We start from the raw sequence: 13,066 nt of genomic DNA, 5'->3' as shown, positions 1-13,066 counted from the left end.
GCCCTAGCTGCTTGAGCTACAAGTGCTGAGCTTCATGTTTCTAAACCTCCATGTTCCTAGCTTTCCTGGCCCTTGACATTCTGGATCTCTGTGTCCCTTGTTTTTTAGGACTCTGTTTTGATTTTTTTTTTTTTTCTGAGTGCCTGTGTTGTTCATTTCCTAATCTCTATCATTCTTGAAGTTACCAACTATCTGTGACTCTGCATTCTTCCCTGAGTTTGGTCCTTGGCCACTTCATGACACTTCTCCATCCCTGAGTCTCAGCTCTCTATGGGGACTTGTGTTCTCCACATTGGCCCTGGGTTTGCCCACACTGATGCCCCTTTTCCTAATAGGGGGGCCTCAGGCTCCTCATCCAGGAGTCTGTGTGGAAGGAAACTATGAGGCGGCTCCAGGCAAGGATGAGGCAGCTTCGGAGTGGCCGAGGGCTGGATGGGGCCGTGGACATGGGTGCCCGAGGGGCTGCCGCGTGTGACCTGGCCCAGCACTATGTTCGTGAAGCCCAGAGCCAGGGTGCACAGGTGAGCAGGGGAAGTATCTAGGGTGTTGGCAGAGGAGGGACCTACGCCTCCCAGGGTCTGAGGGAGGAGGGGACAGAGTCTTACCAGGCCTGGGATGGATTGGATGCTTCCAATTTGTGGGTCTAGGAGAAGAGGGAGACAGAAGCCTGGATTATTGGACCTGAGGGAGGAGGGGCTAGAGGCCTGGATCCCTGGGTCTGAGGCAGGAGAACACTGGAGAGGAACTTCTAGATCTAGTTCTCTCCCTCCCTAGGTGTTCCAGGCTGGTGATGTGTACCCAGACAGCCCATTCTACCCCCCAACCTTGGTCTCTGACCTACCCCCAGCCTCCCCATGTGCCCAGGCAGAGGTGAGCTACTTAGGAACCTGAGTGTCCTAGTCTATCCAGCTATTTTCTGCCAGCTGGGCGGTAGGGTGGAGGGGGAGAACTACCAAACCTACAGAAGTCCCTAGGGTGTCCATGACCATGTGACCTGGGCTAGGGGCTGCTGACTTCTGGAGGCTCATCCCCTGATGGGCAGGGTACTGAAAGGAGGTGCTGGCCAGGTCCCCTGAGCTCCCCTATCACCACTTGCAGGTGCCATGGCCTGTGGTTGTGGCCTCCCCTTTCCGTACAGCCAAGGAGGCACTAGCCTTGGCCAATGGGACACCCCGGGGCGGCAATGCCAGCGTGTGGAGTGAGAGGCTGGGGCAGGCGCTGGAGCTGGGCTACGGGTCAGTCGGTGCCACTGGGGCACAAAGGGGAGCCTGGGGGTGCAGCCCCAGTTGCCACTCTTCCCATCAGTCTTGGCATCTCCCTTCTCCCTGGGTCTCTTTCCCCACTTCTTTTGCTCACTACTCCCCCCTAACTTTCTGTTTTTCTCTGATTCTCCATCTCCCCTTATAGGCTCCAGGTGGGCACAGTCTGGATCAACAGCCACGGTCTCAGAGACCCTGCAGTACCCACAGGTGGCTGCAAGGAGAGTGGGTCTTCCTGGCATGGGGGCCCAGATGTGAGCACACCTCCTCCCATCACCCCACACACCGCCTTGACACTTGCACAGTGTCTATTTTGCATCCTCTTAACACCATCCCTCTCACAGGGGCTGTATGAGTACCTGCGGCCCTCGGGGACCCCTGCCCGGCTGTCCTACCTTTCCAGGAACCTGAACTATGATACATTTGGCCTTGTTGTGCCCTCAACCCTGCCTGCTGGGCATGAATTAGGGCCCAGGTGAGTTGTCCCAGGGCCCAGGTCGTCTGGGGGTGTTGAAGGGAAATTATGTCAGGTTCCCCGATGAACTTGAGGTCTAGAGGGAGGCTAGTTCGTCTGTCTCTCCCATGGGGTCCTGGGTCTGCTGAGTATTACGTTCTGGGTCTTACAGCCTAATACGTTCCCCCATCCCGGGCCTGGTAAGACTCTCAGTTCTGCAGTGTGAAGGCCTGTGCTCTCCAAGAGTCTCATAGGAGCAGGAGTTTGGGATACCCCAGAGGCTCATGGAGCCAAGGTGGTCCATCTAATGGGTGAAGCATAGAGTCTGAGCAGGGCCAAGGCCCACCTCATGCTTCACACCACTCTAGCCTACCACTCCCCTATGGGCTCTTCGTTGGAGGCCGTTTCCAGGCTCCTGGGGCCCGAAGCTCCAGGCCCATCCAAGATTCATTTGGCAACCTCCATGGCTACGTGGCTGAAGGTGGTGCAAAGGATATCCGAGGTGCTGTGGAGGCTGCTCACCAGGCTGCCTCTGGGTAAGAGGGTCACAGGGGAGAGCACAGAGGTCATGGGGTGGCAGAGAGGATAATCTGAGACCTCTAAGGGTTGGTGGGATGGGGGCCTGGGCCTCTAAGGTAGGGCTATGGGCAGAGGCAGGGTGTTTGGGAGCCAGGCCAGGATGCAGTGTTGCCTGTGTATTGTCTCCCTACAGCTGGGTGGGGCAGTCACCAGGAGCCCGCACCACCCTGCTGTGGGCCCTGGCAGCCGCTCTGGAACGCCGGAAGTCCACCCTGGTTTCGAGGCTGGAGAGGCAGGGAGTGGAGCTCGAGACTGCCAAGGCAGAGGTGGAGCTGAGTGTGAGACGACTTCGGGCCTGGGGGGCCCAGGCCCAGGCCCAGGCCCAAGGCCAAACCCTGCAGGTGAAAGGGGTCTATGGGCAGGTAGACAGGGCAGGCAATCAGGGTGGGGAGGTCAGAGGCCAAACCTTTTCAAAGGTTTTGAAATGAGTCAGGCTTGCAGTCCAGGTCTAGGCCTACCCACTCCCAGCTGCATGATCATCTATCTACAAGTGGCTTCAACTCTCTGCACCTCGGTTTCCTCATCTGTACACTGGACATATGGCCCACCTGAAAGTAGTGTTTTCCAAATTGTAGTTCATGACCCATTACTGGGCCATAGAATCAATTTAGTGGGCCACAGCTGTATTTTTTAAAATGCATTTGCTGGGTGGCTCAAAGGAGTAGGGCACCAGCCCCATATGTCAGAGGTTGCGGGTTCAAACCCAGCCCTGGCCAAAAGCTGCAAAAAAAAAAAAAAAAAAAAATGTATTTGCTTATTTACTTATTTTTTTAGAGATGGGATCTTACCATGTTGGCCAGGCTAGCGTGCAGTGGCTGTTCACTGGTGCGATCGTAGCCCATTCCACCCTCAAACACCTGGGCCTGGGCTCAAATGAGCCTCCCAACTAGAGGGGGACTACAGGTGTGGGCCATTGCTCTTGGCTTTTTCCCCCCAGAACTCAAGACACAATACCTGGGTTTTTTTTTTCCCAGCAAAGGATAATAGGATAGAAAACATGGAGTACATTGCACAGAGTGTTGCTTCATGTGGCTTGTGTTCTATTTATATAAATAACATACAGTTAAATATACAACTGGGTTGGCTCAGTGCCCATCGCTCAGCGGCTAGGGTGCTGGCCACATAACCCAGGCTGGCAAGTTCGAACCCAGTCCAGGCCTGCCAAACAACAATGACAACTACAACAAAAAAATAGCCGGGCATTGTGGCAGGTGCCTGTAGTCCCAGCTACTTGGGAGGCTGAGGCAAGAGAATCACTTAAGCCCAAGAGATTGAGGTTGCTGTGAGCTGTGACACCATGGCACTCTACCCAAGGTGACATAGTGAGACGCTGTCTCAAAAAATAAAAATAAAAAAATAAAATGTGCGTGCATTGCAGTGAATGCCCATTATATTCAATAAAGCTTTTGTAGAAAACACACATAGAAACAAACCCATGGGCCAGGATTCAAGTCCACTGCTCACATTAATTCATTTGGTCCTAACAACAAACCTGTGACATAGGCACTATCATTATTCTCATTTTAAAGATGAGAAACAGGCTCGGCGCCTATGCCTCAAGCGGCAAAGGTGCCATCCACATACACCTGAGCTGGCGGGTTCAAATCCAGCCTGGGCCTGCCAAAAACAGTGATGGCTGCAACCAAAAAAAATAGCCAGGCGTTGTGGCAGGCATCTGTAATCCCAGCTACTTGGGAGGCAGAGGCAGGAGAATCTCTTGAGCCCAGGAGTTGGAGGTTGCTGTGAGCTGTGACACTACGGCACTCTACCCAGGGTGACAGCTTAAGACTCTGTCTCAAAAAAAAAAAAAAAAGATGAGAAACAGTAACCTCTCTCATTTTAAAGATGAGAAACAGTAACCCCAGAAAGGTTAAATAACTGCTGTAATGTCACACAGCTGGTGAGTGGCTGAGCTGGGACTTGAACCCACAAGTTCTGTGCTCTGAACCATCCCCTGGTTATACCATTATTGGGGGCTATTATGGAAAAGCAAAGAGGAGGGAAGAGGCAGGTAATGAAAAAAGCCAGGCAAATTAGTCTTGACTACCTTGCCCTTGACCTACCGCTGCCTCTCCCTGCAGGTAGCAGGACTGAGAGGCCCTGTGCTTCGCCTGCGGGAGCCGCTGGGTGTGCTGGCTATTGTGTGCCCAGATGAGTGGCCCCTGCTCGCCTTTGTGTCCCTGCTGGCCCCTGCCCTGGCCTATGGCAACACTGTGGTCATGGTACCCAGCGGGACCTGTCCCCTGCTGGCCCTGGATGTCTGCCAGGTATGGTCCCCAGCCTGCCTGTTGCTGCCTCCCTACAACCGGGAGGTAGCAGATGAAAGATGCCCCAAGGCCTGCAGGAGCTTGGCTCTCACCCTGCCCTCCTTTGTAATCCCCGTGCTAACATGTAAGACTTCATCCTCAGAGACCAATGCCCCTTCCTTCCAGTCCTGGAGCCTTCACCAGTCCCTGACCCCAAGCCCATTCCTTCCAAAGCCCCATGGCCACTCTCCAGATGCTCACTCCTCATACTGTCCCACTGCCCTCCCAACTCTTTTATCCCCTAGGATATGGCCACCCTGTTCCCAGCAGGCCTGGTGAACGTGGTGACAGGAGACCAGGACCACCTGACCCGCTGCCTGGCCTTGCACCAGGACATCCAGGCCCTGTGGTATTTCGGATCTGCCCAGGTACTCTTTGTTTTGCCATCTTTGGCATCTTAAATTTCACCAAGAGTCCCTTCCTTTTCTGGGAATATGACCCTGCCCCTTTAGAATCCTAATTGCTAAGGAAAAGATATACTCAGCAACAAAGGCCTGAGAACCTGCCCAGCCCAAAGACCTAACCCCAGTGGATAGCTCACTGCTAAGGACCACTCTCTAGCAACAGAGACCAAGGCCGGGAGTCTGCTCTTAAACCTTTTCCAAGCAACAGATGGGAACTCCCTGTTGACAAGAGCCTCAAACTCTGTTCTCTTGAAAGAGCTGTTAAGGGACAGGAAATTCCCTAGCCACAGAGTTAACCTCTTTTCCCTCACATCTGGAAGGTTTGCTTGCTGAGAGCTGGGTCTGAGTCAAACCTTAGGCCCATCCTCAGCAATTGTCCTTATTGCAAAGGAAGCAGCTGCTTAGCAAACAAGCTGGCAGAAGTGCTAACTGACCCCATTCCCTCCCAGGGTTCCCAGTTTGTGGAGTGGGCCTCAGCAGGAAACCTCAAACCTGTGTGGGTGAACAGGGGCTGCCCACAGGCCTGGGATCAGGAGACTTCAGGGGCAAGCCCAGAGTTGGGGCTGCGGGCAGCACGGACCAAGGCCCTGTGGCTACCCATGGGGGACTAATGCCTGTACACCACCCACTCCATCTTGGAAGGAGGGAAAATGAAACCCAACAGACACCAGATGCCTGGAACTTTTCCCTCCTGGCTTCTCATATCTTCCAATAAACTCCTTGACCAACCCTGACTATGCCTCTGAGGGGAAAAGGGCACCAGCAACTTCTGGTCTACTTGAGACCTTTTGAGTTCTGAGACTTAACTTCAGATTGAGTTCTGTGCTACAGTTTGATTCAGTTTTGTGAAACAGATAAAGGGGACTCTGAAGATTCCCAGGCAGGGCCTGCAGGCCTCTTGTCTCCCCTAGTATGCTTTACCTGGTGGCTCTACTTTTCTGATTTCCTCTGCCTGTGCATTGCCTGAGAACATGATATGCTGGTCAGTCAGCTCTATGGGGTAAGAGCAAAACTCTGGTGGGTAACTTTTGACAATATCCATGATGCAAATGTTTCCCCTATGCCCAGCTTCAGGGCACATATGAGTTTAGGTCTCACTCTGGCTCAGGGTGGTCTTGAACCTGTGAGCTCAGGCAATCTACTTGCCTCGGCCTCACAGAGTGCTAGCACTACAGGCATGAGCCACCTCACCCAGCCTGAATTGCTGAATTTTTTTCTTATATGAAAAGGCATTTTATTATTACTATTTTACTATATAACATATTAATGAATATACTAGATTGTATTTTCTCAAATGGCACGAGGCACATTTCTCTCCAATTCCCTGGAAAACCTCAGTATCACCTGTCTTTTGGAGGATTCAGTTTCTTATGATGAGTGTAATACTGTCCACGAGGATACCAACGGTGCTTAGTAGTAAAGAACATTTTGCTAAGTTGTTCTATCATGGGTCCTTGTTCAAGGCATTCACTTTTTTCTGCTAATCTGGTTTTCAGCACTTGATCATGTATTTCTTTATTATTACGCACAGGGTCTGATAGAGGAATAGGTTTTGTGTGTTCTTATGGAATGTCCACAGAAGGGTGGTAGCATACTATTGTCCTGCCATCAGATGTCAAAGTAAGCTCTACTTTGCAATTATAGTCATCTGGTAGAGAAGAATATGTAGATTTATGACAAACACAATATAAAGCTCCATGAAAAAAGACGTTTTGAAGAAACACTGCTTTTAAAATCTGCTTCTAAGAAAAATCAATTTTTATCCCTTGACAGTGCCTCACTGTGAGCCCGCTATCTTGTTTCCTGAATTTTTAACAACTGTATGAGCCAGTGTGAGTAGCTCCTTCATACCACTGCCTTAGAATCCTTTTTGGCCAGGCGCAGTGGCTCATGCCTGTAATCCTAGCACTCTGGGAGGCCACGGCAGGTGGATTGCTTGAGCTCAGGGGTTTGAGACCAGCCTGAGCAAGAGCAAGATCCTGTCTCTACTAAAAATAGAAAAACTAGGCTCGGTGACCATAACACAGTGGTTAAGGCACTGGCCACATGCACCAAGGCTGACGGGTTCAACCCCAGCCAGGGCCTGCTAAACAACAACACAAGTGCAACAACAATTAAAAAATAAATAGCTGGGCGTTGTGGCAGGCACCTGTAGTCCCAGCTACTTTGGAGGCTGGGGCAAGAGAATAGCTTAAGCCCAAGAGTTTGAGGTTGCTGTGAGCTGTGACAGCATGGCACTCTACCAAGGGCGACATAGTAAGACTATGTCTCAAAAAACAAATATAAAAACTAGTCAGGGGGCGGTGCCTGTGGCTCAGTGGGTAGGGCGCCAGCCCATATACTAAGGGTGGCGGGTTCGAACCCAGCCCCCAACCAAACTGCAACAAAAAATAGCCAGGCATTGTGGCAGGCGCCTATAGTCCCATGGGAGGCTGAGGCAAGACAATCGCCTAAACCCAGAAGTTGGAGGTTGCTGTTAGCTGTGACGCCACAGCACTCTACTGAGGGCGATAAAGTGAAACTCTTGTCTCAAAAAAAAAAAAAGAAAGAAAAGAAAAACTAGGGCGGCACCTGTGGCTCAAAGAGTAGGGCGCCCGCCCTATATACTGAAGGTGGTGGGTTCATACCCAGCCCCAGCCAAAAACTGCAAACAAAAAGAAAAAAACTAGTCAGGCATGGTGGTAAGTGCCTGTAGTCCCAGGTACTCAGGAGGCTAAGGCCAGAGTATTGCTTAAGCCCAAGAGTTTGAGGTTGCTGTGAACTAGGCTGACACTATAGCACTCTACCCAGGGCGATGGAGTAACACTCTGTCTCAAAAATAAAAAAATTGTCCAGTACAGTGGCTCATGCCTGTAATCCTACCACTCTGGGAGGCTGAAGCGGGTGGATTGCCTGAGCTCACAGGTTCACAACCAGCCTGTACAAGACCTGGCAAGACCTCGTCTCTAAAATAGCTGGGTGTTGTGGCAGGCTACTTGGGAGGCTAAGACAAGAGAATCACTTGAGCCCAAGAATTTGAGTTTGCTGTGAGCTATGATGCCACAACACTCTACCAAGGGCAACAAAGTGAGACTGTCTCAAAAAAAAAGGGCGGCGCCTGTGGCTCAGTGAGTAGGGCACCAGCCCCATATACCAAGGATGGTGGATTCAAACCCGGCCCCAGCCAAACTGCAACAAAAAAAATAGCCAGACGTTGTGGTGGGCACCTGTAGTCCCAGCTACTTGGGAGGCTGAGGCAAGAGAATCATCTAAGCCCAAGAGCTGGAGGTTGCTGTGACACTATGGCACCCTATCAAGGGTGACAAAGTGAGACACTGTCTCTTAAAAAAAAAAAAATTGAATCCTTTTTAACAAAAGAAACCCACTCATGCTAGCTTAGGATAAAAGAGAATTTTCTGGAAAGTTAGAGATACCTTACAGAAGACAGGGCAGGACACACATGTAGGTGTCCCTGGACTTCATCAGGTAGGAGCCAAGGCAGGTCCTTCTTCTAGGAGCCACATGATCTCTTGAGTCTTGTATTTCTGCCTTTCTGCTCCATTCAAATCTTTCCAGCTGGCAGTGATAGTGGCTCACACCTATAATCCCAGCACTCTGGGAGGCTGTGGGGGGAGAATCCCTTGAGTTCAGGAGTTGGAGAAGAGCATGAGCAAGGGTGAGACCCTGTCTCTACTAAAAATAGAAAAATTAGCTAGGTGTTGTGGCAGGCACCTGTAGTCCCAGCTATTTAGGAGGCTGAAGCAGGAGGATCACATGAGCACAGGAGTTTCAGTTTGTTATGAACTATGATGCCACAGCACTCCACGTAGGGCTACAGAGTGACACTCTGTCTCCAAAAAAAACAGAAGTCTGAAGTAAGTTTTATTTAGCTGAAGTCCAGGCATTGGCAGACCTGTATCAGTCCTTCTGGAGGCTCCAGAATCTCACCTTTACCAACCTCTCCAGGCCATAGGTAGTCCTTAGCTCAGGCTCATTTCCCCTGTCTTCTTCTAATTTTTTTTTTTTTTTGAGACAGTCTCACTCTGTCACCCTGGGTAGAGTGCCATGCATCATCATCACCTCACAGCAACCTCAAAACTCTTGGGTTCAAACAATCCTCTTGCCTCAGTTTTTCTACTTTTAGTAGAGATGGGGCATCTCTCTTGCTTAGGCTTGTCTTGAATTCCTGAGTTCAAGCAATCCACCCACCTCAGCCTCCCAGAGTCCTAGCATTACAGGCGCAAGCAACCACATCCAGCCTACCCATCTTCAAAGCCAGCAATGTCTGGTTGAGTCTCTCAAGATGGCTTCACTCTGACTCTTCTGTTGGCACATCTCTTTCTCTGCCTCCTTCTTTCACTTATTAGGACACACCCCAAAATGATCTCCCTTTAGCTTGATCACATCTGTAAAGTCCCTTTTGCCACACTGGGTCACACTTTACAGGTTCTAGAGATTAGGATGTGGACATTTTGGGGGACTGTTGTTTTGCCAGCCTCAAAGGAAGTCAGAAAATAAGTGAAAAACTAAGAAAAGTGAGCGGTGCCCATAGCTTAGTGGGTAGGGTGCCGGCCACATACACCGAGGCTACCGTGTCCAAATCCAGCTGGGGCCTGCTAAACAACAATGGCAACAACAACAAAAAAATAGCTGGGCATTATGGCAGGTGCCTATAGTCCCAGTTACTTGGGAGGCTGAGGCAAGAGACTCTCTTAAGCCCAAGCGTTTGAGGTTGCTGTGAGCTGTGATGCCATGGCATTCTATCCAGGGCAATAGCTTGAGACGCAAAAAAAAAAAAAAAACAACTAAGAAAAGTCTGGCCATTCAGTGTCATTTGAAAACTAAACCCAGTTAGACAAGAAGTGAGGCGGAGGAGGCAGGGAAGATAAATGGCTAGTGTAACAAGATGGCTTTGCTGCAGATACTCAACTCTCTGGTCTACAGCCACAAAGGTAGTCTTGCTCACATTACCTGTTCACTCACCGTTGGAAGGGCCCCTCTGCTCCTAAGAATCACAAGGGGAACTTGGCTGAGGGAGGCCCTTTTGATGCTTCTTACACCTATGCAAACCATTCCCCAGCCTGGTAAGCTTCCACCCATAAGTGACAGTCAACCTCATGCTGTTGGCCAAAGCAAGTCATGTGGTCTGCTATGCCTGAGTTCCATAGGAACCCTTGTGCAGGAAAGGAGGGCCAGCAGCTATCTGGGGACTATCTGCCACAGAAGGAATGGGCAAGAAAGAGATTCACTGAACCCCAGACATGGAAGGGGGCTTATTTTTTTTCTTATTTACCACCTCACTGCCCAGTTTAGAGTTGAAATTGAGGCTTAGAGAGGTCAAGGGGCAGGCTAACCTTTCACAGTGGCAAAGGCCAGCCAGATTGACACTTGCCAGGCCTGATGTGACAAGATACATTCCCCTGAGTCCTGTGTTGCAGGTATTGGCAGGGAAAGCTGGAGGATCAGTCAGACCCAGCCGCGCAACAAGCCCCCCAGCTCCCGCAGCCAGATCTGGCTTGGAGACCCGATGGCCTGGCACTATAAATGCCACGCAGGGGTACTGTCTTGGCTTAGACCTTCCCAGGCACAGCAGAACTCTCCCAAGGTGCTATCAGCGGCGTGAGTGGCCACCTGCCGCCACGAGGCGGCGCTCTAGGCCCCGGCCCAAATCCCACCCTTGCTCACTATCTGTCCCCAAAACTTTCCTTTCACTTTCGGTCTCTGGCTGTCACCCGGCTTGGCCCCTTCCACACCCTGCTGGGTCTCGCCTAGTGTATGAGGAGCGTTGGACTCCAGGTCCCCGAGGGGCGGAGCCGGGGTCTCTAGTCCTAGGGCACCAGGGGATGGGGGGGTCGGGTTCCCGAGTCCCTGACCTGGGAGGGTTCTGGGGACCGGATGTCAGGGTTCTTGAAAGGGGAGATGAGGAGTTTTCACCATAACTGGGGCTCGTGCAGGAAGCCTGGGGGAGTGAGAGGCGGAAACTCAGCCACATCAAGAAGACCACGGAGGGGCGGGGAGCTGACGGGGCGGGTGAGGAAGGGACTCGGGTGTGGGGGTCCGAGACTACTTTTTCTGTCCCTTCCAAGACCCAGCCATAGGCATGAGGGGCCCCTGGCCGAGATGACAGTGCTGGCACCAGCCTGGACCCCAACTGTGCGTATACCTGAAGGACAAGGTGGGGGGAATGGAGAAACACAATGTCAAGACTGGGGGCGTGGAGATGGATAGAGGAGGAGCCGGTGGACAGAAGGGAGAGGTGAACAGAAGAGGAGAGGTGGACAGAGGAGGGGAATTTGGCAGTGCTGGGTACAAATGAAGAGGACAGGACCGAAAGAGAGGAAGAAACACCCTACGTGAATGTAGAGGGCCCAGTAGAGGAGATGGGGAGAGAGATAGGCAGAGCAGGTGAAAAGAGGACAGCACTGGAACAGAGGCCGAGAGGAACAGAGAGGTACGGGCAGAGATGGGAAAGGTGGATGAGACTTGGGACAGGAGGAGGGAAGTCGGAGCAGAGGAGATGGAAGCCTGGGGGTAGGGAGCATGTGTGGAGCCAAGAGCAACCTGAGCTCTGCCCTGCAGACCTCCCAGCTGCTGCTGCTGCTTCTGCTGCTACTCAGCCCCGGCCTCCGTGGTACCCAGAACTGCTCCTTCCAGCACAGCCCCATCTCTTCCACCTTCGCTGACAAGATCCTCAAGCTGGTGAGCATTCCTGCCTTGGACTCTCTCCTGCTGTCCCCTTTTAAAGCCAAGGTTCTATAGCTGTGTCTGAGTTCCCCATCTTGGCCTTTGTCCCTCTTAGTCCGGGTCTTTGCCACCACCTGAGTCTCCTTAGTTCTGTTTACCCCCGTTTTCTCTCCTAGTCTAATTACCTGCTTCTGGATTACCAAGTCACTGTGGCCTCCAACCTGCAGGAAGTGAGTCATATGGGAGGGGCCTGGGATGGAGGTGGGAACCACAGACTCAAAACTGGACACCCTTGGGGACCAGGCTATTTGGCCCACCTGGCCCCTTCCTGCTCAGGCCCAAGAACCCCTGCCTCAGTGCCTTCTCCCTCAGACCCAGGGGTCCAGACCCCTAGCCCCTCCTCTCTCAGACCCCAGCATGGGCTGTCCCCACCCCTACTCCCCACTCTCTCGGCACCCAGGAGGAGCTCTGTGGGGCACTCTGGCGGCTGGTCCTGGCCCAGCGCTGGATGGAACAGCTCAAGACTGTGGCTGGGTCCCACATGCAAGACCTCCTGGAGGCTGTCAACACGGAGATAGTCTTTGTCACCACATGTGCCTTTCAGGTTAGCCCTGAACTTGGGGAACAAGTAAGGGGAGGAAGATGCTTTCTCACACATTGGAAGTAAAGCTCTGGTCAGCCTTACTGGAGATTTCTTTTGAACTGAGCAACACAAGGAAGGCAGAGCTGCCACCCAGTCACCTAGGGGCCTGTCGCTAGAGAATAACAACTGTTTAGGCAGCAGGGGATGGTGGAGAGTCTGGGCCCAATGCTGGGGCCCAGATCTCTCAGGCCCTGGTGAAGGCTGCTACTAAGGTTCTCCCTGCTAGTAACCAGGGGAAGGGCTCTAAACTCTTGAGACTGGGCCTGGCTGGGTGTTGCCAGCTGGGAAGGGTCCTGGGCCTGTTATGATGGGAGGGTTGATGTGGTGGTGATATCTCCCTCCACTGCCCCCAGCCCCTCCCCAGCTGTCTTCGCTTCGTCAAGACCAACATCTCCTGCCTCCTGCAGGACACCTCTCAGCAGCTGAATGCTCTGAAGCGGTTGATCACCAGCCGGAATTTCTCTCCATGCCTAGAGCTGCGGTGTCAGCCCGGTAAAGGTTCCAAGTGCCCCCCCACCTCCCTCCCATCATCTTCACAGCCCCTCACCCTCTCTCCTCTGTGTGTCCCAGAGCCCACCCTGCCCCCATTGTCTGCAACAAAGGCAAGTTCATTCCCCTTCCTGGACTCAGTTTACCCATGTTTGAGAAGGGAACAATGATTCTTGTCTGTTTCTCTAAGACAGTCCTATCCAATAGAAATACAATGCAAGCCACAAGTTTAAGTGTAAATTTCCTAGTTCTTTTTTTTTTTTTTTTTT

The 13,066-nt window shown here is 52.0% G+C and overlaps 2 protein-coding genes across 3 annotated transcripts in view; both read left to right on the top strand.

Annotated features, from left to right (window-relative positions):
• ALDH16A1 (aldehyde dehydrogenase 16 family member A1) overlaps nt 1-5,736 on the top strand; it is a 17,750-nt gene extending 12,014 nt beyond the window's left edge. The window contains exons 8-17 of one of the 2 annotated variants that reach the window (XM_003801487.3): nt 336-521; nt 775-870; nt 1,099-1,235; nt 1,408-1,513; nt 1,604-1,734; nt 2,082-2,249; nt 2,426-2,633; nt 4,374-4,559; nt 4,844-4,966; nt 5,452-5,736. In XM_003801487.3, coding sequence (XP_003801535.1) covers nt 336-521; nt 775-870; nt 1,099-1,235; nt 1,408-1,513; nt 1,604-1,734; nt 2,082-2,249; nt 2,426-2,633; nt 4,374-4,559; nt 4,844-4,966; nt 5,452-5,613 — 1,503 coding nt within the window. In that variant the 3' untranslated portion in view covers nt 5,614-5,736. The remainder of the gene's footprint in view (nt 1-335; nt 522-774; nt 871-1,098; nt 1,236-1,407; nt 1,514-1,603; nt 1,735-2,081; nt 2,250-2,425; nt 2,634-4,373; nt 4,560-4,843; nt 4,967-5,451) is intronic. The other variant, XM_023507870.1, reaches the window with a different exon arrangement.
• A 4,603-nt stretch (nt 5,737-10,339) lies between these two features.
• Nucleotides 10,340-13,066, top strand: part of FLT3LG (fms related tyrosine kinase 3 ligand) — an 11,830-nt gene continuing 9,103 nt past the window's right edge. The window contains exons 1-6 of the mRNA XM_023507898.1: nt 10,340-10,777; nt 11,068-11,134; nt 11,561-11,680; nt 11,842-11,895; nt 12,126-12,269; nt 12,662-12,800. Coding sequence (XP_023363666.1) covers nt 11,102-11,134; nt 11,561-11,680; nt 11,842-11,895; nt 12,126-12,269; nt 12,662-12,800 — 490 coding nt within the window. The 5' untranslated portion in view covers nt 10,340-10,777; nt 11,068-11,101. The remainder of the gene's footprint in view (nt 10,778-11,067; nt 11,135-11,560; nt 11,681-11,841; nt 11,896-12,125; nt 12,270-12,661; nt 12,801-13,066) is intronic.

Source organism: Otolemur garnettii, unplaced genomic scaffold (assembly GCF_000181295.1).
Source record: "Otolemur garnettii isolate 467f Iridium unplaced genomic scaffold, OtoGar3 scaffold00211, whole genome shotgun sequence".
NCBI lineage: Eukaryota > Metazoa > Chordata > Mammalia > Primates > Galagidae > Otolemur > Otolemur garnettii.
Note: the sequence above shows the minus strand (reverse complement) of the source record. Positions and strands in the feature narration are given on the sequence as shown.